The sequence below is a fragment of the Equus caballus genome, chromosome 2 (genome assembly GCF_041296265.1).
Source record: "Equus caballus isolate H_3958 breed thoroughbred chromosome 2, TB-T2T, whole genome shotgun sequence".
In the NCBI taxonomy this organism is placed as follows: Eukaryota; Metazoa; Chordata; class Mammalia; order Perissodactyla; family Equidae; genus Equus; species Equus caballus.
In genome coordinates this window covers 74,125,501-74,148,415 of record NC_091685.1, presented here as the reverse complement: position 1 = coordinate 74,148,415, position 22,915 = coordinate 74,125,501, and the positions used below count along the sequence as shown (strand labels likewise).

General features: G+C 35.4%; 1 protein-coding gene across 2 annotated transcripts in view; it reads right to left on the bottom strand.

The window, feature by feature from the left end:
• SPOCK3 (SPARC (osteonectin), cwcv and kazal like domains proteoglycan 3) overlaps positions 1-22,915 on the bottom strand; it is a 456,613-nt gene that overhangs the window by 297,851 nt on the left and 135,847 nt on the right. For both annotated transcript variants that reach the window (XM_070257231.1, XM_023636338.2), the window contains exon 3: positions 1,422-1,467. In XM_070257231.1, coding sequence (XP_070113332.1) covers positions 1,422-1,467 — 46 coding nt within the window. The remainder of the gene's footprint in view (positions 1-1,421; positions 1,468-22,915) is intronic.

The following is a 22,915-nucleotide window of genomic DNA, read 5'->3' as shown; positions in this document are numbered from 1 at the left end:
AAAATTCGTTTCTCAAGAAAGCTTGCAAATATATCTTAGTCTGCATGTCATTATTTTTTCATTGCCTGTCTTTTAGTACATTTGGCTTGACTTATTAAGTAGCCAAATAAAAATTTTTTTTTAGAATTTTAGAATGCAGATTCCACAAATATACTGGATACTAACAGTGAAACCACATGGAGTGTAGAAGAGAGAAACTAATATAGAAGGGGGGATTGGATAAGAATGACTGTTTCAGACTGCAGGTTAATATCAACGTTGATGACAGTCTCCATTTGGTCTACCCAGGTTGGTTCTCACTCAGAGAGGATGGCTGTTCTAGCATTCATCCCAAATACTAAGTCAAAAGTTTGGAGACATAGTAAAATACCTTAAGCTTCTTTTTTTTTTTGCCTTGTCCTCCCCAAAGCCCCCCAGTAGATAGTTGTATATTCTTTGCTGTGGGTCCTTCTAGTTGTGGCACGTGGGACGCTGCCTCAGCGTGGTTTGATGAGCAGTGCCATGTCCGCGCCCAGGATTCGAACCAACGAAACACTAAGCCGCCTGCAGCGGAGCCCACGAACTTAACCACTTGGCCACGGGGCCAGGCCCCCTTAAGCTTCTTTTAATAACATACATATTATACCTCATTCTTAAAAATGATGTCTATTTTTAAGTGGTACTACCTCACGGAGTAATATCTTTTGTAAGATTACTATAGCCTTTATGAAGCAGAACTTTCTTTTGTTTCAAACTTTAAAAGGAAGAGTCTCTGGTTCTAACATTGTACAGCTTAATAAACAAATCTGTTTATGTATATAATTATGATTGCATTGAGTTTGATGTTTCCATTCTCATTGCACATATGAAAGTGTTTCTTTTTCCATGCATATTTCCTGCTTTTACTTTTCAAGTAAGCAAACCAGAACTGCAAACTGTGTGTCCAGAAATGAGGGAACCCTAATTTTACATAAGGCTTTTCCTTTTGGGTCTTACATGGACCCCAGCTAAGTCTAAAAATCAATCAGCTCTGTTTTAAATGAAAGCATTTATTAACTGAAAATGAGAAAGGAAAGCGATTTATTTTGAAATTTTTCACAAATAAATCTGTTTCTAGTGAATGCACCTGAATATATTTGAAAACTGGATAAAGTGACTTGTATCAACTAATAAAAATGGGTACAGTTAAGTTCAGAAGCCAAATCAGTAATCTAAGACATGTATCTAAAAATAAGAGAGATCTTGACATCATCATGATACCTAATTAACTTATTTCCAACTATATTATTCTGAAATGAAAGTAATTATTACATAAATTTTTCCATTCATCTCAGCTCTCCTATTCAGTATTTCAAAATCTAACCAGACAATAAATATCATGTTTAAAGCACAATGATTATAAACATGTAAATATTTTTATATTAAAATAATTAGATTCTTACCCTGATCGAAGGCCTTTCCTGGACTCCAGGTGCGGAAATAATCATCCTAAGGGGGAAAATAATGTGAATTGAGTGTATATGAGTAATTTAAATGCAAATATTCATATAAAATCTAAAATAAAATATGAAATACAGAAGCTGAATACAAACCTCTACTTCCTGCAATGGCAAGCAGCAAATTATAAAAAAAAAAATAAAAAATAAAAAAAGGAACAAGAGAAAAACAATAGTTATCAAAAAGGAACACATTGTTTACACGTTATAGAAATGTCTTTCAATAAATGTGTTCATTTTCATTGCAAGTCAATGTTTACTATAACAACTTAACTATTTTTAGTTGTCACTTCACCTAAATATTATAATACAGTACTTTCAATTGTAATTCAATGTGCAATATAACATGCAGATAATTACCCTAAGCTAATAAGCTATAAAAGCATCTTGACGGTTTCCAATTATACAAGTTCATTTCCACGAATACAATAGTAAATGGAACGAATAAGATAGCAGTGAAAACACCAAGTGATTCTGCACTAGCATATACAGTATAAATATGCTTTATGTAAATCGGTCACATGTTAATTGAATATCTACAGAGTTCATCAAAATGCAATTAGAAGCTTGAAAAAAATGCACACAATTAAATCTTGTCTAAAGTTTAAATTGTTGATATGCAAAGGAATCATTACAATACGTTTACTATATATTTAATAAATATGACTATACAACACAAAAGTGGGGCAATGTATACTGAAATATTTTTTTCAAAAGCAGAGCTAAATTGACTAACACTATTTTACTTTCTGTTTTGACCATCCTAAAAGCCTTGTAAAGGTACCTCATACATATCATCTTTTATGGTAAATAGAATAGATTTCACTGTTCAAATTAATAATCTATTTTCACTATAGGAAGAAAGGGTAGCACATCCTGGTGAAGATCCTTGATTAAACATTTCTTAGCTCCATATACGTAGACCCGCTAAAGTCAGTCCAATGGAAAGATACAAAATGTAAGGAATCCAAAAGGCCAAGCACCGATTGTTTGAATCTTCCTCCTATCCTCTTTGCTAATATCCTTTGATGAAAAGGAGGAAAATGTAGCATGTATTTTAATTATGGAGATAAACACACTTCTCTAATTTATCTATTCTAAATTTTAAATTGTTACAAAAGTTTTTCCTTATTGTGACTAATCACCCATCATCACCTTCTGAACTCCCACCTCACCAACTTCACATGAAGGAAAAAAAGAAAAAACACAGAAGACACTGCTATCAGCCTTATATTTATGTTGAGATAGGATTATATTAAGAGAAGAGCCTGTTATGGCAATCTACATTGCTGATTTCTGTACTAAATTGCCTAGGAGTAGGTTAAGGGAGGATAACACCGCTGATAATTAAATCAACATTGATTGTTTAGTCTCTTTTTAAAAAACATTCTTTTTAAGAAAATTCTTGGAAAACTAAGCTTTCAAATTAAATTGTTCTACTCATTCTCAAATCTTTAGCTGAGGACCATAACACACTCATTTAATAACTTTTATTTTTTAGATTACATCTAATTGTTTGGGAAAGTGACAATTATTCATTCCAAACATGGAGAAGAGTTGGAGTTTCTCCTGAAGCATCACAACAAGCTGGGCAATGAGCACCACGAGCAATGGATTTGGAGACAGGCAAACTTGAAGTTTAAGTCTGGCTTTACCACTTATTAGCTGTATCACTTTAGAAAAGGTGGTGATCTAAACTTCAGATCCTTGCGACCAAACTTGGAAAAATAATACCTACTTATTTGGTAAGGGTGCTGTAGGGATTAGTTATAAAAAAATGTAAAATACTAGCACAATATCTGGCATAAAGGAGATGGTAAAGCATGCTTGCTAATCAGAAGGACCAGGTTCCTCTCCGTTAGCATCTTTGAGCAACATCACCGTTGGACAACTTGTCATTACTGCTGACAAAGTCCTTTGGTTTTTCTGGTTTCTTAGAAATAGCCATAGACTCCTCATAACATTTTTGAAAGGGATGTCCAAACTGTCCCCACAAATGTCAAATGTTAGAAGAACTGAACTTTTTAAAAGTTTACATTTATGACTGTAGTTAACGTGGGAAGGCAAGTATTTCTGTTATCACCTCAAACTCCTCTGAAGTGGTACCAGTGGCACCACCCAAAAAGATGTGGGTAACTTTTTATTACAATAGTGACTCAATTCATAGAATTAGCACTAGAGCTCTGGAAGGGGGGGAATAGGTGTGGAATTGACATTGTTAGCACTGAAGCCTGATAACACAAAAGCAAAACGTTTAACACACCACATACTGCTTGAAATATTCAATATCAGTAGAGATTAGCAGGAATTAGGCAGACATATAAAAAAAAGAATATGATGGTAAAATCTAAGCTCAATCACATAAAATGACTTCCTTCAGAACAACATGATCACGTTGCATTAATTTGGGACCACTGCTATATAAAAATCGATAATCGTAACGTAAAACATGAGCATGGTTTTTTGGTTATGTCAAGGGCAACATCAACGTCTGGCCATTGTGGGGATTTGATACAGTATAGAAAAGCAAAGTAGTTAGCCTATTAGTTATTTTTAGATGTTTCTCTTTGTGTTGCCGCATCACTAGACTTTTTTTTTCTCTCTGAAAACGGTTTCACCTCATTAAATCTTAGGAATTTTGCCAGGATGAGAAATAAAAGTATTTTCACATAAGTGTTCATTCAGGCACAACTTCTTTTGTCTCCGAAAGCTTTGTGTGAATATTGGTTGTTCTCAGGCTTCAATTTAGATCCAAAATAAGCCAACCAGGGATTTAGAAAACAACTGTGAGAAATGCCCCCAATTGAAGAGAGTCAGGTTCATACCACTGAAATCAAGCCTGAGTGTTCCAACAGGCAAAGTTGGATTCTCGTCACTCCTGTTCCAAAGCTTATGCCAGCGAATTACAGAGATGATGAGAATTTAAAAGTACACCTCTGCCAATTTCCTATATTTAAAGAAACAATATTTTCTAGTTTTCCAAAAAACATGGTTTGCATTAAAAAACTGATCTGTGTATCCTATTATTTAAACTTTTACTTGAGGTCTTAATACTCTATTTTACCTAATTTTAAAGAAAACATATTTAATGTAGAGCATAGTTTCTAAACTTTTAAATTACTGCTATTTTTGGCCAGATAATTCTTTTCTGTTTTGGAGGAGGGGTGCTGTCCTGTGCATTGCAGGCTGTTTAGCAGCATCTCTGTCCTCTACCCATGAGATACCGCTAGCGTCCTCCCTCAAGGTGTGACAAACAGAAATGTCACCAAATTTGGTCAAATGTCTCCTCAGAGGGAAAAATCACCTACTTGAGGATGACTGATGTAGTTATTGGGAAATAAATAAAGGCGAATGAATCAATATATCTTACAACAAAGGATTGCTAACAGTAACAGATTTTTCTTCACAAATGTTTTATTATATGGAGACAATATTATACACTCAACTTGGGTTTTTTGTGTTACATTTTACTGAGAGAACTGTGCAATTGTATTAATATCTTTCATCAAATTATTTAATGGCTGCCTAATATCCTTTAGTGTTGATTTACCGTCATGTAGCTATCCCTTCAGATGTCTGTGCTTTTGTATTGCTTATAATATCTTGCTATAATAAATAACTCATAGATAAATGTCTGCGTATCTATTTTCTTATAAATACAGAATTTAAGTATAAGTTTAGGAAGATGATCACTATGAATAAACATCATGCCTAGAAGAGAGAAACGCATTTCCTGTGACAATAACTGGTTATACAGGCTTTGTCCAGATGAAGTAGGTCGGAAGGACAAGTTTACATCCAAAGATCAACTGTTTGGTTCATTCATTCACTGCTACATCTGTACTGATAAATTCCCCCATTGCCTGAAGGAAAAATATAGATTGTCAAACTAGGTCAGGGATTACTTAAGCATCCTCATAGATTTTGATATGTGATCAACTGCAAATGGGAGAATCTTAATGCCTAGAGTTCCACAATGCGTAGCAATGTAGTATTATATTAGCCATTTTTCAGCCATTCAACTTGCTCCAGTGGCTATGAAGAGCTGTACAAGCAATAAAACCTTACTGAAACATATATTTGAAATGAAATTGCTAGCAAAGTATGCCACTTTTAAATAATAATCAATAGAGATACTATTGAAGTCTGATGGACACAATTTTGTCCTATATTTCCAAAGCCTTCTATAGTTTATGGTAAACTGCCACAAAGTATTTTTAAATTATAGAAAAATACTACACAATTATTAAATGAGACACAGGAGTTAATACTTTTAGAGACACTGCAAAAATAAAATGTGTTAACGTGATGATTATCAATGGTGGGTATGTTTCATACAGCATAGTCACGTCCTAACAATATGACAGTCCAGTTCTTGGTGAGGTATAGAATTTTATGGTTAATCTACACTAAAATAATTTAGGTGATAATATTTACACAGTACTTCTTCCATATCTGAAGTCTGATATCAGAATATCTGGGATTTCTTACAGGATCTTTGTATATAGTCATCCATTTGCAACCACACATATACACACACACACACAATATATATATTCATGCACATATGTTGAAATACATATATACATAAATGTATATATATCATAAATAGGTGAATCTGCTATAGAGATTCATTTCATTAGTGTCTGTCTATAACATTTAAATGACATTTAAATAATATTTTAGTCATATGAGACATCTGATAAGGCAGATGTATTTTAACCAATTATAGCTTTGCCAAGAAAAAAATCCATGTCATATAAGATTGATAAGATTTCTTTCAAGATTTGCAGAACTACTTTATATATGACCACAGAAATGTAGAAATCTTAGTCCCAGAGACAAAGTAAATAAATAAATAAGTTCAGCTATGGTATTACTAACTATATGGATTGACACTTTGTCATTACAGTAAGTGTCTTTGCAACGAATTTTCCCGTTAAGTGATGGCGTCAGCTCCACATGATACTCAACAAGGAGACAGTCCCTTATAACAGTTCTTTCTTAGTCTTTCTTTTAATTGCCAGGGTCCCAGCTGATATTACATTTTTTTGCCTTAAGTTATTTATAAACATATTTTATTGTATTAAGTACTTAGAAATTGTATTTCATTAGTGAAACACTGTATAAAATATCCTTTTTAATTTTTTAAAAAACTGAATACCTTAAAAGCAAGTGTTTTATTAGTGATGTCATTAATAATGTTTCAAATTTTGAATGAATTATAATAAAAATCAAAATTCGAGAAAATGCCAGAAATAATAATTATGAAGATTTAAACATAAAATTATCTTCATACAAATTTTCAAATCCTAGTTTAACAATTTCAATTAATGACTTAGAATTAAAAAAAGAAAAAGGAAAACAAAGAGGAAGATATAATTGGACATCGGGACCAAGACTGAGATTTCTGATGAAAAAAACTTTGAGATAGAATGCACTATCTACCACTTACTATGATATTTCAACTGACCTTAAGTTTTCTTTTCTTAAAATTGATATAATAATAATGTCTTTAGGCTATGTAAAGATTATATTACATAACATATTTAAAATATTAGTATAGTCTTTAGTTCACAATAAACACTTAAAAATTGGCATCTGTTATTATTATACCCAGGAAAACATTCTAGTGATTATCGTCAATTATTATAATGCTATAAACAAATATCTTTCTTAAACTGGTATCATATGAAAATGGAATTTTTGAATAAAATATGTGGTATATCCTTGAAGGAAGATTATAACATAAGGAATAGGAAGTGGGAAAGCAATCTATTAGGAACTCATTGTGTACTCTGACTTTTGAAGCCAGATGTACATAAAGTGTGATCTTATTCACCTTCCAAGGATATATCAGAGATTGGTGATTTTGTTTTTTTCAATTATTCCAATAAGCATTTATTGTGCTTCCAATAGATGCTACGGAAAAAGAAAGTTGAGTGATATATGGCCTGTGACTTCAAAGAGCTCAGAATCTAATGTGAAAACTAGCTGCACTGGAGAATGGAGTATTTGAAGAGAAATCTGTTCAAAGCATGATGGGAGCAAAGGAAGAAAGCAAATAAATCTGTAAGGTGCTACATGAGAATTTTCCACACGGAAGGTAACACGTAAGCATGTTCATACAGGATATAGAAACCCAGAAAGCTAATTTTCCAAAGCCTTTGAGATATTATCTAGTCTTCCCTAACTTTAGAGATGAAGAATTTGAAGCTTCTGTAGTACGGGGGTAGAGAACTTCCAAAGATGGCCTCCATCAAACTGCTTTCTTCACTGTACATTAATCCTGATACTCACAACAACAGATGAAGTCTCATCCTTCTTCCCTGGAAAACAGCCTGGCTTTCCTGACTTACTTGCCCAACAGAATGTGGCAGAGTGGATTTCAGGAACTTCTAAGGCTAGTTTATAAGAAGCCTTTCATCCAGCCCCTATGAGAAAGGCCCAAGCCACTGGTCTACATTCCCTCCTGAGCTCCCAGATGGCAACCAGAATCAATTGGCAGCCATGTGAGAGGGCCATTTTGAACTTTCAAATGACTTAGAGCCTAGCATACCCACTTTATTGCAATCACTTTTTAGAGACTCAAAGTGATAAACACCGAACTGAGCATAGTCAGGACACAGAACTATGAGAGACAATAATAAACTCTGGTTTTAAGCCACTAAGTTTTGGGCTGGTTTGTTACAGAATGATAAATAACTGGAAAGCCCCCAAGTCACACAATTAGTTGTGAAGATGAAAAAATGTATATACAAGATGTCCAAATCTGGTTTAGCGTGTCTTTCCTAACAGCATGTCTTTGGATAAACAGACACAAACCCTCCAAACTGTCCCTTGTTCACAGGATTTAAACTTTGATCCATTAGGTAAATCCTTCAATCAGTCCTACTGGGTATCGGATGCTGACTGATGGCTTTAGCCTTAGAACATGGCTAACTGACCTTGCAGAGGACTCTCAGAGCAAATTCTGAGGAGTCATCAGTATCTTAACCCTCTATATGGATGTCAATCTGTACTTTATTTATTCTTCTCTGGGATTCTCCTACTTACCTTGTTTTTCTTCCTGGACTTTTCATTCATCCCCTACTCCCCACCAATTACCCTGCATCCAAACCTACTTACCTGACTTCCCTACCTTGACCCTCTGGCCTCTATTTGGTTAAGCCTTGCTTCCAAGAAACCATCACTACCACCAATACCTTTTCCCATAAGCCAGTAAGAGACAAAAGGATTCCTAGTCTCAAATTCCACCCAAACAGGACATAGTTACAAACACATCCGGTGTTAGGGAGTGTTTTTGGCTCCTAGTCTCTTTCAAGGAAGGACAGATTTGGCCAAAGGTCCCACACTGAAAGATCCTATTTATTCCCAAAGGAGTAAGTGAATCAGCAAAATGCTTATATTTGGGGAAAATATAAGATAGGAAGACCCCTGATTTTTAACTTTTCTACAATTATGTTTTCTGATTCAAACCTCCAGAAACAAAGCAAAGAAAATATAATAAGCTATTGCTCCAGTTATTGACAAAAACTTTGTCGATCCTTCTCACATGTACACAGAAGTAAAAATTGTATGATGATGACTACGTGAACCTATGCTGAGGGGTGGGGAGGTAAATTTCCTAGAATTTCTTTGTTTTGTGATTATGTCTCCCAAACCCTCTCATAGCAAACTTTAGAATTTCCCTATTAAAATTAACTCATTGTTTTCTGTGTTTCAATACCTCAGTTAACTTGTGAGGCACTGCTAGTTTTCTAAGCTAAAAAACGGAAAGAAAAATCTGTGTTTTTTTGAAATATGTTAATATTATGACAGTCTCCTTTACACGCCTCACCCTATTATGGAAAGAATGGCTAGTATAATAGCTAAGCCACTAAATTTCACAAAAGAGGAAACTCCTTTGTGTAGAAATACTTAAGGAATTTGATCACAAGATAGAGTAAGTAAGTAAGTTTTGTCTGGGTATAAAGGAATTATCTATATGAGACAAGCTATCTGTTTCAGGCCCCCAAGTGTCACATTTATTACCTAAGTACTACTCATCTTTCCAAGTGATGTCCTAGGACCCTGAAAGAATTCATTTATAATCCTTTGGTGAGCCTTTTATTTTTCAGAGAGCATTTCATGCTCCCTGACTCACCACAGATTAAACACATAAATAAAATAAATTGCGCAAAAAGGACTGTGCCATTGGGGTAATTCCTCAACCGTCTCTGAAAACCTCTGCAAATTGAGGGTAAAATCCTTCTGAATATATATGGAATATGCACTGGTTACTTTGACAATGATACACAAAACCTTTGATTCATGAATATCAGGGAAAACACAAAATATTTTGCCTTAATAAATAAAATAAGGGCTTTTAAATATTGTGAATCTTTGTTGTAACTTTAAGAACGCTAACGCATATAAAGAAATGGAGAAAAACAGTGGCTGGAAGTTACCGCTCACTTACCCTGTCCCAGGAAATGTTTTTAGCACTTTACTCTCAGCATCTGTAAGAGGTAAGTGCTTCTAAGATCACTCCTATTTCATAGATGAGGAAAGTGAAGCAGAGAGAAATTGAGTAATCTGCTAAAGTTTACACAGCTAGTTAGAAGTAGAGGCGGGATCTGAACTCCAGAAGAGTGGCTCAAAGCCTCCGTGCTTAAACATTCCATTATACCACAGGTTAGCAAGGATGGCCCATGGGCCAGACGCACCACATCTTTTCATAAATAAAGTTTTATTGGAAGACAGCCACACTCATTCTTTTACATACTGTCTATGTCTGCTTTGCCACTTAGCACAGCAGAGTGGAATAGTTACGACTGAGACCATACAGCCTGCAAAGCTAGTCTTAAACTGAAAAAGACCCCTGTACTCCTAGTCTATACTATATGGCCCCCCATAAAAGAACCCATACAAAAAATAATAAAACAACGTTTAATGGAATTCCCCTCTATTTCCGCATAGGAAAACACATCTTCTTGGTGGGGGAAAAAAAGATATTTAATGTGTTTAATGGTCTGAATCTGTGTGATTCAATGCTAAAACTTTGAGGTCTATAAATTTTCCAAGTACTTTATTTGCCTTTTCTGACCATAAATATATCACCTAGCTTTGAATATAATCTACAGATGAGTTTACCATATTTTCAGCATGAGAGATTAAGATGTATAATCTGGAACCAAGGAAGTATATCATTTTAAAAATCTTTATGATATATTATACAAAAAAAATGTTTTATGCGCAGGTTGAAAATGTGTATTCTGGATAACATCATGATCCTCAATTTAAAATGAAAACCAAAGGATAAATTAAGGCAAAGTGTTTCTAGGTACTCTAAAGATGCTCCTGATCCTAGAACAACTCTCAGATTACTAAATCAAAATTTTAGCTATTGTTTAGTTATTGAAACAAAATAGCAATATCAATATTTTCACATTTATTTCAGTCTTTTGATATTTACAACAGCATTTTCTTAGTGTTCACAGTTCTTAATTTTTAAAAATTATATGAAATTAAATATTGAATGTAATTCAAATACAGGACTGTTTCATCGGATCAAATAAAAATAACCTTATGCAATATATACTAAACTCACACTATCAGTCTGATATAAATCACTGGCATATACAGTCAATGAAAATATAGTACAATTCAAAATATAAAGTAAATACTGTGTAAAATAAAGGATAGTTAATCATCATAAAAGAAAGCAAAATAATACTTGTCTTTTTTACAATGTGCTATCTTAACAAAGTAAGCTAGTTGTTTCATTATTGAGTCAAGAATATATTTCTGTGCTTTCTTTTCTCCAACAGCAAAAATAAGCATTTCAGATTCTATACTGATTGTGTAGAAGGGAAGAGATATTTATAAGCAAACTCCAATTATTTCCAACTGGGTCCCTTATCATAATTAATACCTGTGAATACCTTTTTGAACATGTCTATTTTTAAACTCAATTTGATGGCTGTTCTGCTCACATTGAGTTTTCATTTTTGTTTTTAAGACAATTCTTGATTTGCTTTCATTGTTATTATTATTGTCATTTTATTTCATCATGTATAAATTGAGATTCAAATGCATGGTTGCTGTCATCTATAGTAACAGTGTTACATTCATAGTTCACTGGTTTGTAAAATCTTTGAACTAAAGTATGATTTATTCTTGCCCTAGAAGCTTTTCCTGGTGACTATTATCTTCTCCTTCCTATTCAGCATTACAGAGATAGAAGACTTTCTGAAAGAATGATCCTTTGCTTAATTCAAAAGTTTAGTAACATATATATCTTGGGGTTTGTCCCAAAATATTTAAGTTTTAGATGTCAGACTTCTTAAAACACTGAAATATCAGTAATACTACTAAAACATCAACACAGTAGTTTTTAGAAATAGCCCATGGGCTGGCCCCATGGCATAGTGATTAAGTTTGGTATGCTCTGATTCTGCAGCTCGGGTTTGTGGGTTCAGATCCTTGGTGCAGATCTACACCACTCATCAGCCATGCTGTGGTGGCAACTCACATCCAAAATAGAGGAAGATTGGCACAGATGTTAGCTCAGGGCAAATCTTCCCCAGTAAAAAATAAAATACAAATATCCCAGTATAGTAGAAAGCCAAGAAGGAGAGTTACAATCAGTAGTAAAGGATTATATGGAGGATAGTGGCTGAAAAACAGTCCGTAGGAATCCACTTGACTCTCTGTGCACTGGTAGTAGATGGCGCACTCCTCCTCTTTTTTAGGAAGGGTGCATTAGTTGACTATGGCTGCATACTAAATTACACCAAAATTTAGTGGCTCAAAACAACAAACATTTATCTTGCAGTATTTGAAGGGCAAGAATCTGGGTGTGGCTTAGCTGACTGCTCCTGCCTCAAAATCTCTCAAGAAGCTGCAATGAAGGTGCCAACCAGGGCTGCATTCTCTTCTGAAGGCTTGACCAAATGGGGGATCATCTTCCAATCTTTCAAGTACTTCTTTTAGCAAGATTTCATTCCTTGCTAACTCTTGGACTGAGGGCTTCAGTTCCTCACTGGCTCGGTTGCAGTTCCTGGCCACATGGGTCTCTCCACAAGGCAGCTCACATCATGGCTTCCCCTAATGTGAGGACTCTACAGAGCATGAGAGAAGATGGCTAATACAGAATATGGTCTTTTTAAAGCTAATTTCAAAATGACACCCCATCACCATTGCATTGTTTACTTGTTAGAAGGGAGTCATTAGATCCAGCCCAAATTCAAGCACAAAATCATGAATAATCAAGATGTGGGGACCACTGGGGGACATCTTAGAGGTCTAACACCAGAAGAGACTGCTAGAAACTCTTTTCCTCATTTGACACAAGAATACTTTGTTTTTCTATTGTGAAGATTTTCAAGGGAAGGGATTTCAAATCTCACTCATTAGTTTAATTTCAAGATTCAGCAAAGTCACTGTTTATGTCTATACTATGTAGCAGTGCTTCAACAGCTATTTGCGGTGAAGATCCAGTTTCACTTTTCCCAAACCATTTCAGAAGAAACCGTTTGTAAAATGCAATAAAACAAATTATTTTAAAAATGAAGTAAAAAAAGACATATAAAATACAAACACAAATTCATTACTACTAGAGTTAATCAACATAAATTTTTTCTGTCAAATTGCTACGAAGTTCTTTCAATGCTTCCTCTCAATTTCTATACCTATCCTGCACAGGTTGCAGACCAGCACCAATCTGTGGACCATACTTTGAGCAACATGGACTGATATAATATAAAGAGATATAGTTAGAGATGTGTCCTCCAAACTTCCTATATCTATGTTTGCAGGTTTTGTCTAATAAAATGCTATGAATCCAACAAATAACCAAATGTCACATTTCCAAAAGGCTGAGAATATTTCAGCTAATTTGATAGTTGGAAAAAAATTACATTAGAATAATTTTTTCCTTATGATAAAGAAGTGAGGTAAAATCAATAACAATATTTTGCCTCTAATTTGCCTGTGATTGAGAACACATATTAGATCATTCTCATTTCCCTTAGTCTACAATCATCAAAAAGCAAGCAGCTATCAACAAATACAGCCATGGGAAATAAATGTGTTTGCACATTTGAAAATTTACATTAAAATAAATCACAATAAAGTTTTATAACATAGGTAATCTTATATAGAGCTGTGCATTTTACAGCTCTAACTATAATAAAATATGCAAAATAGAAAACTTTAAGTAACTCAAAGTATGCACACAAATAAAACAAAAATTGTAACCTATATGCCTGCTAATAGACTCTTTCACAATAAGCAATCTACAGAATAAACAAAATTTTAAAATAGTACAAACTGCTTATTTTCTAAAGTATCCACTAATTAATTAGGCTTATGATGTCCTGTGAGACATTTATGTTTTTGCATTAAACAATATAATAGCCAAAATATATAATTAGGAAGTCAGGAAAGTGTGACTTCAGATACCAGCAACCAAAAATTAGAAACATTTTAAAATTTGCGTAGTTCTTTTAAACTTAGCTTGCTACTTTTACATCCTTTTAGAACCATACCAATAAAAATAAATTTGCCATAATTATATCAAGTCCACACAAAAGAGATTAAAGTGAAAATCTAACAGGTATGTGTAAAAGTACACATGGAATTGATTTAATATTTTTCAAATTGTGTTAAAATATATCAATTGAAGCCAAAAGAAAAAACAAAAAGTTGTGGGGCCAGCCCATGGCGTAGTGGTTAAGTCTGGTGTGCTCTGCTTCGGTGGCCCAGGTTAGCGGCTTCAGATCTTGGGCATGGACCCCCACCGTTTTTCAAGCCATGCTTTGGCAGCAACCCACATACAAAATAGAGGAAGATTGGCACAGGTATTAGGTCAGGGCTAATCTTCCTCAAGCTAAAAAACAAGGAAGATTGGCAACAGATGTTAGCACAGAGTGACTCTTCCTCACCAAAAAGGAAAAGAAAAGTTGTATGGTTGAAATTCACCCACTTTATTTTATATTAAGGAAGACACTAAATAACACATGTACCTTAAATAATAAAACATGACATTCCTCCAGTATTTAGTTTATGATTTGAAAAGATCCATTTTGAAAGGATAATTAATCATTCTTACCAAGTATACATATACGTATGTACACATACACATACACTTTTCACAGTTCTTCAGATTTCCAAATAATCCTGCATTTCCTATTTTGTACTACTGTTATCTCATCCTTATTAAAAGAAAGACGAAAAGCTATAGCTCAAATGAAGAGTACAGAAATGAAACTCCTAAGGAAATGCACAAGAGGTTCTTATCTAATTGCATCTTGTAGTTCAAATTACCAGAACAGTTTTAAGGGAACAAGATTCCCTTTAGAATAATCTGATGTTGAGCAAGACAACATCTATATTACATGTATTTTAAATTGGAAAAAAAGCGATTTCACACATCTAAGTTACAGAGCATACAATTCTGCTTCCTTTTCCCTTCTTCTGAATATACACAGAAAATGAACAGTTTTTTAATATGGCTCAATGCTAATGTTTAACATATACTGTCTGGTTTTATTGGTGCTCTGTGCCCCTCATCTGTATTTTAATAAGGCCAAAAGTTTTGAATATTATGGAAGAAAAGGTTAATATTAGTAACCATTGAAATACGTTTTATATATTTGGTTTCATTTTTTATTGTACTTAATTATTGCAGGTGAGTCCATTTACAGAAGGAAGAGAGGAAAAAAGGATGGAAGGAAATAAGGAATGAAGGAAGGAGAGGAAGGAGGGAGAGAAGGAAGGGAGTGTTTAGCAAAGGGTTCATTTAATACCTTTTAAACATTGTAGCTACCCTGTAATACAACTATCATCTTTTCCTGTCAACCCTCCATATCCATGAGTTATGCATAGCCACTCGAGCATCCGCAGATTTTGGTATCTGCAGGTGTCCTGGAACCAATCCCGCACGAACACTGAGGGAAGACTGTACTTCAATATACAGATGAGGAAAGGCTACATGACAACCTAAATTATTTTTGCACATTGATTTATTTAGTAAATATTTATTGTCTATTATGTTCCAACTCTAAACAAGGAGGTAAAATCAGTAAATAAAATAAAGTGTCTTCCTGGGGCATAGAGTCTGATGCTGGAGCTATTACAGTTCTATATAATATTTATGACTAGAAAGGTTCTACAGTGATTGGTAAGATCCCTTTTGTTTTCCTAAACTTATTCTGCTATTTACATGTTATTCTTTGCTTCGCCAAATGGCATTTGGGAAAATACAATACATATACACACACACACACACACACACACACCCCTAGCTTTCATAAGACTATGTGTGCAGAAATTTTAGATGCAAGCTCAAAAATACTGTCAAATATAAAGACGAAACATCTGTGAATGTCTGAAGCACATTTTAAAAACACAGAACTAAATCTTGTTGCTTTCTTCTACAAAATGTGTTAGTTTTCAAAAGTTTGAAAACTATTAATGACTTTTCAAAGCTTCCCACAAAATTGTTTTGTCAGTATCCATTCATGAGGAACGACCTATATCCCTTCATAGGGCCTAATTTATGCTCCTTGCTGTTTTTTCTTTGAACATTCCTGGATTTAATTATCTGGAATAAACTGTTCCCCTTGACGAGAAATACTGTTTCTTGGTTTTATTCCACATCTATAGAAATTTAGAAGCAAGATCCAATAGAAGGGGGGGAAATCTTTACAGACTAAACACACCAAGAAAATAAAAGTCCATGGAGCACGGTGAAAAGAGCCATTTCCTTAGTTTTAATCAGTGATTAGATGCCAAGAACACATAAGAAAAAAAAAATCAAATGCAATAGCCAATTTCTCTGTGAATGTGTGATTAATATTGCCAGTCAATTGAATCTTGTAAGCAGTTCAGAATGTCGTTAATTACAGTCCAGGGGAAAGCAAATTCAATATCAAACACTTTTAAGCAAAAGTAAATGGAGTTTTCTGGTGTTGGCAACTGTAATGTCTTTTGAGCAGTGCTGAGTTACTTCGTACATTAGCATAGTTGTTTATGGACTTAGTGATATGATACTTAAAACCTACTCTAATGTTGGTATTAAATTAGATCAGAACTGTGTTTACCAGTTTTAGGGTGGGAGGCCATATGTCCTATAAAGATAAAAGGATTTAGACTGTTGAAAAAGCAGCAAGTACAGTTTAAAATCCCTGGAATGAAGAATGCAAGAGAATCTGCTATCTGGGGAGAGCAGGTAATCCTTCACCAAGCAGAGTTCTTGCAAACCGCATCGACGGCAAATTTTCCTTTTACAAATGTTCTCCATTCCTACCATTTTCCAAACCTGGCCATTATTCATGGTTTTCAGCCCTAGATATAACTATATTTGGCCATTATAGTCAACTTCCTACTCTTTTAAGATATTTCACCTTCTATAACAAGCGAAAGGGCGATTTCCCACCAGTATAGTCCTAATCTAGTGACCTGTGTTCTGTTGCACTAGTTACTAAGCAAGTGAGATGATTTAGGAGGTCAGGGGACACTGGGAATGCCACCTGCAAACAAATTTCCAATGTTCCCAGTAATCTGTTACTTAGATTGATCAACTCTCCCTTTATATTGCATATGTCCCCTAAGAGCAAGCAATCAGTTGTTCCTCAGAAGCAATTACGGTAATGTTAAGTAGTACTAGATTCTCAGTAATGGAAATGAACCTTCCTCTCATTCCTGCTCCAAAGGGAAATAAAAGGGCAAAGGGGAATTTCCTAAGTCATTTTAGGAAAGTAGAGCTCTAGAGAGAAGTCTAAGCAGTGTTTGGAAATCCACAGGGCAGCTTGAGGGGCCTGTGGCAAGAGTGAGATTTATAAAAGTGCAATGACAAAAACCTATTGCAGTAAGGGCCATGCAATGTTGCCTCCTATTTTGGGAATAAAGCCATCTCACCTACCTTCAGCTACCTGACACTGACAAACAAGCTGCCATTACCTCATGTCAGGCAGGATAGGCAGAGGCACCCACACGGAAAATCAAAAGGCGGCATTGCGATTGCTGTATTTTACATCAGCTTCTTGTTCTGTCTTGATGATGGTGCCCTATATTCCAGGGCAATGCTTCTTTGAAGCTCACCCCTGAAATCCCTGACTTGGCTACTATGCTGCCTCTTGAGGCAACATGGTGTAGCAGAAAGTTTAGGAATAATACATGATGAGGATTATTTTAGACTAAAAACTGCAGACGGGAAGGAGGCTCTGAGGAGTAGAATTTGCTTACCCTTTGTTAAGAGACATTTACATTGTAAAGGAAATCTCCACCTGTAAAGGTGTCTCCCTCTCTGTACCAGGAAGATGGGGGGATGACCTTATCTCCAGAAACTCTTAATCAATGCCAAAGGCAAGGACTTAAATCTGCATCTTGTTTACTCTACTTGTGTGGTAATCTCCCATGATGGACTCCCCCTCCACCCCTAACATCCTCCTTTGTCTTTAGATAAAAATAATATTTAAGGTGGAGGCTTCAGCCATTTACTTAATCTGGTTTGATTCTTATCTAAAAATTATAGGACCATTCAAAAACCAGACCCCACCTGCACTGATAGCATTGTAACAATTATTTTTCCACATTCTTTCCTTTGTCTTGTAAAGCGATAACTCACATACCTATGCCTTAAATTTAGCCATACCTTCAACCCATGTTTGCAGCAGCTCTTACTGCCCATGGGTCGTGTCCCCATGCCAGCAGCTCTTACTGCCCATGAGTCCTGTCCCCATGCTATTCCATACTATTCTCTAAATAAAAGAGCACTACTGCCAGACCTTGAGAGTCCAAGAAATCTTTCTTTCGACTCCTTGGCTCACTGACCCCACATCAATACACACATGGGTAAAGTTCTAGCTCTACAATTAACTGGTAAAGGACGTTGAAAAAGTTATAATCTTTTAGCTTCAATTTCTTCAACTAAAAAATGCTGGATAATATATCACTTTTACAGGGCTTTTTGGATAATAAATAAGGGAAAATGAAAATACACCAGAAAAGCACAATTTCTGGCATTTAATGAACTCTCAAATAAATAAAACTTTGTTTCTTTCTTTTTTACTCCCAAATAATATGAAATTAAAAATTGTCAGCACTCTCCTGTTAATACTTTCATGGCTTCAACTTTTCATTCACTCATTCATTCACTCACTCACTTATCTATAAAACTGTAGCTCAGTATATTAATGCATGTGATGTTGATGTATAGTTAATGCGGAAAGAGGACAACACTACAGTCAGGGCGTCAATTCATGACGGGGATACATTCTGAGTAATCTGTCATTAGGCTATTGCATTGTTGTGCGAATACGATAGAGTATCATAGAGTGTACTTACACAAACCTAGATGGTATAGCCTACTACACACTTAGGCTATATGGTACTAATTTTATCGGACCACTATCATATATGTGGTCAGTTATTGACCAAAACACCTTTATGTGGCGCACGACGGTAACATACCCTTCAGATCCTCTCCCCTAAAAAAAATTTTTAAAAAAAACAAGGCAGAAAAGTTCTTTCACAAAAAAATCATTTTCTGTCAATTTACCCTCCCTCTAGAGAATATGAATGGGAACTGCGCAGAGAACTAAACATTTGGAAACAAGAGCAGCAGCAAGAGAGGTAATGATAGAGCCAGTTAAGAGAAAGCCAAAGAGATGAGTCAGCAAAATTTATGGCTAATAGGAAGTTGTAAGCAGTTCAGAATGTTAAGTACAGTCCATTTAATTAACAGACTGTATTTTTTCCAATGTATTCCAATAAATAGGAAGTAGTGAAGGAGAAAAGATATATACAGAATAGATTAAAGCAGTGGGATCAGAGAAAGAGCAGAGTTGAGTCTTATTAAAAGATAGGAGAAAACAAAAAAACTGACCAGCTCCTTTCTCAAATCCTGAACGACGTTCCTGTTCCAGCCTTCCTCATGACAAAATGCAGTATGTTGGCCCTTCACATCAATGGGTTCTGCATCCACAGATTCAGCTAACCAGGGGTTGAAAAGCCTATGATGGTTGCATCTGTACTGAACAAGTACAGACTTTTTTTTCTTGTCATTATCCTCTAAATAATACAGTATAACAACTATTTACACAGCATTTACATTGTATTAGGTATTGTAGGTAATCTAGAGATGATTTAAAGTATATGGGAGGACATGCGTAGGTTATATGCAAATATGACATCATTTTATATAAGGGACTTGAGTATCCATAGATTCTGGTACCTGCGAGGTCATGCAACCAATACCCAGCTGATACCGAGGGAGGACTGTATAGTTCTTGTTCCTCTCATGAACTCCCTGTGTGCCTCGATTATTAATATGTGTCCTCATATTCAATATCTGATACTTAAGGTATCAGAGAAAATTTCTCTCCTAACAGAAAACGGATAACAGACTTATTAGTCTAAAGATAAATCATTTAAACAGATAAATCAGTACTTTGGTAAGAATAGTTTGCAGCACAGGTGCACACCTTAACTTTCCTATAAAGCCTGGGGAGGATTAGTTAGCATTTGAGTTACCCTAAACAGGAATCAACATTGTTGGGACAGCAATGGTCACACTGAAGGTTTTGTCGTGAAAATTTACACAAGATAGCTCATTAATTAGCATAAGATACACATAAGGTTGGATAGAAAGAGCATGAACCTTAAAAGCGCTTGTGAGATCTGTTTGGTTTTGTGTGATCTCTTTTCACAGAAGTTGCCCCATATGACCAAAAGATTGCCTAAGCTTGCCCTTTCATCAGGGTTCTGAAAACTACAGACCACTGGCCCAAAAGGGGCCCATTGCCCGTTTAGTAAATAAAGCTGTACTTGAACACAGCTCATTTGTTTACACATTGTCTTAAGGCTTCTTTGGGGGCCAGCCCAGTGGTGTAGTCAGTAAATTCTGAGACTCTGCTTTGGCTGCGCAGAGTTCACAGGTTCAGATCCTGGGTGCAGACCCAGCACTGCTCATCAAGCCATGCTGTGGTGGCATCCCACATAGAATAGAGGAAGATTGGCATAGATGGTAGCTCAGGGCCAGTCTTCCTCACAAAAAAAAAATCAATAAATAACATGACTTCTTTGAGGACTTCAACTGCACAGTTTAGTAGTTGTGACAGAGATCGTATAGCCCAGAAAACCTAACATCTTTACTCTTCTGGCCCTTCACAGAGAAAGTTTTCTGAGCCCTGTTTCACATCATTGCATTCGTCTCTGTGGAAGCGTCTACTGCAGGGATTCTGTCAGTTTCTGAGGACTGATGCAAAGGTTTTCAAGCACATACAGCAGGTTGTATGACCATTTTTGTGCCTATTTACTAAAACGAATTTGGTAAATTTGGCAGAATTTGGCCTAAGATTTTCTGATTGTCGCCTCTTGGTGAGGTGTGGGAGCAGGCGCCTACAGCCTCCACTGCCTTGTAAGCAGTTCTTCACAGTTGTAATGTCTGTCCCCAAACAGTACCACCCTACCACGGTGTTTTTTTTTTTTTTTCCTCCAGAAAGAAAAAAAAGGAAAGAAAGAGAGAGGGGGAGAAAGGGAGAAGAGGAGGGAAGAAAAATAGAAAGAAGGAAAGAAAAATCAGTCCTGACATCCAGAACTTAGCTGACTCCACAGGTGAGCCTCAACGTTACTGCACACTTCTGTGACTTACACGTAAGCCATATTGTTCTATTGGCTATTATCAATCTCAGAACATCCACTTCAGATAGAGTCATCATACAAACTACAAAATACCAAATATCCTCCTCTCTTGCTAAAGGAGTGACTGTTACTTCTTTACTGATTACAGCTTTATCCTCGCTCTAGACTATTCTCCCTATAGATAAGATCTAGTGAGACAGACAACCATAGAATTGTCCCCACTTTCTGACAACACTTATTCCAAAGTGACCCTCCATTTCCTTAACCCTCCCCAAAATTACCCAACCAAAGTCCAAATCCTGCATCAGTATCTTCATAACACCCTCTCACTGAGACAACTCACAGCTCCCCATGGCGTGTGTTCCCCTTTGTTGCGATGGTTAATAAACCCAACTTGTTCAACTGTCGGTACTCCTGGTTGTGTTTGGCTGAAGCACATTGGCAATTCCTTTCCCAGGACCCCTATCTACAAAATAGACAAGTATGCAACCTGGTCTCTGTATGAAGAGGCTGCCAAACTCTGGGAAATATTATATTATCATTTTCTTTAGACAATAAAACATAGCCCTTCTTTTCGGGTTCATTGTATACTTACACTCAGGGCAGGCCTAGCTTAGGACTTTTGCTAGCGTAATTGTCAACTTGAAATGCTCTGGTCAAATTGAGTTATATAATTGAGCAGAGTATTAATGAGATTGCATGAATAATATGAAAAGCCATTAATAAAATTTATATTAATCTCAGAAGGATAGCAAGTATAAAAGAGAGTAATAGAAATGTATACAAATTCTTAACACTAGGGTCCTTGAAGTTAATTTCTTTAGCTGCAGGGCATTTAAACCTGAATTGCTACATTATATATTTCAACTAAAATCACTAAATATTACTTAATGACACATCACTTGGTGAGGCTACTTGACAGTTTTCCTCTGACACGCAATGTCCATAACTTGGGTGCATATTTAACAGAGAAGTCAGATGTTTTTCAAGGTCACTCGAAATATGGAAAGCAAATCCCTTGTTTGTGATATTTGGAACTTATGAAAATTATCATGGTATGATCACTGGGCTCAAATTTCATGACTTATGAGAATATCTGTGCTACTAACACACTTGGATAAGAATTCTTGATATTAGGTTTCTCAAATTTTGCCTATATATTAAAAGTTGTTAAAAGATACAGGTAAGAATTATCTGAATATGTTGGAAATTACTGTCTCAGCCCCAAAATGAGAAAGACAAATAACAGCAATGGAAAATAAGAAAATATTGCATTTTTTCTTCCCCTATCATTTTTCTTCCCTTTTAATTTTCAGTTTCCCTGTAAAACTTTCCTCTTTCATATTTTTCTCTCTTTTATGCTTTTCTCCTTCTCTGACAATAAGCCCACTATTGGTACTTGGTGTCACGGCACAATCCTGAGGCTAGTAAACAGATGTCGGCTGAAATCTACAAAGAACTTGCATAGTCCAGAAATATTATCCTGACAGCTGCTTTTATAATCACCCTTACCTATGTGGACTGTGTAGCCAAAATGTCATAATGATTACTAGTATGGCTTTCAGTCTTGAAAGCGTCCTAAATTCCCTTTCATAGGAAGCAGTAATTCTTAGGGTAAGCCATATTAAAGGAGGATAGGTGTTCCTTTGGAGTGGCCACCCTCCTAATACTTCTCTCTACATCTTGGTGTCTTTGGTGAAAGAATAAAAATATATATAAATTACACATTTTTATTAATATCAGCAAGAAGTTATGATTCTTTTAAAGTTCCATACTAAAATGTTAAGTTAGGTGACAGTGTGAGTTAT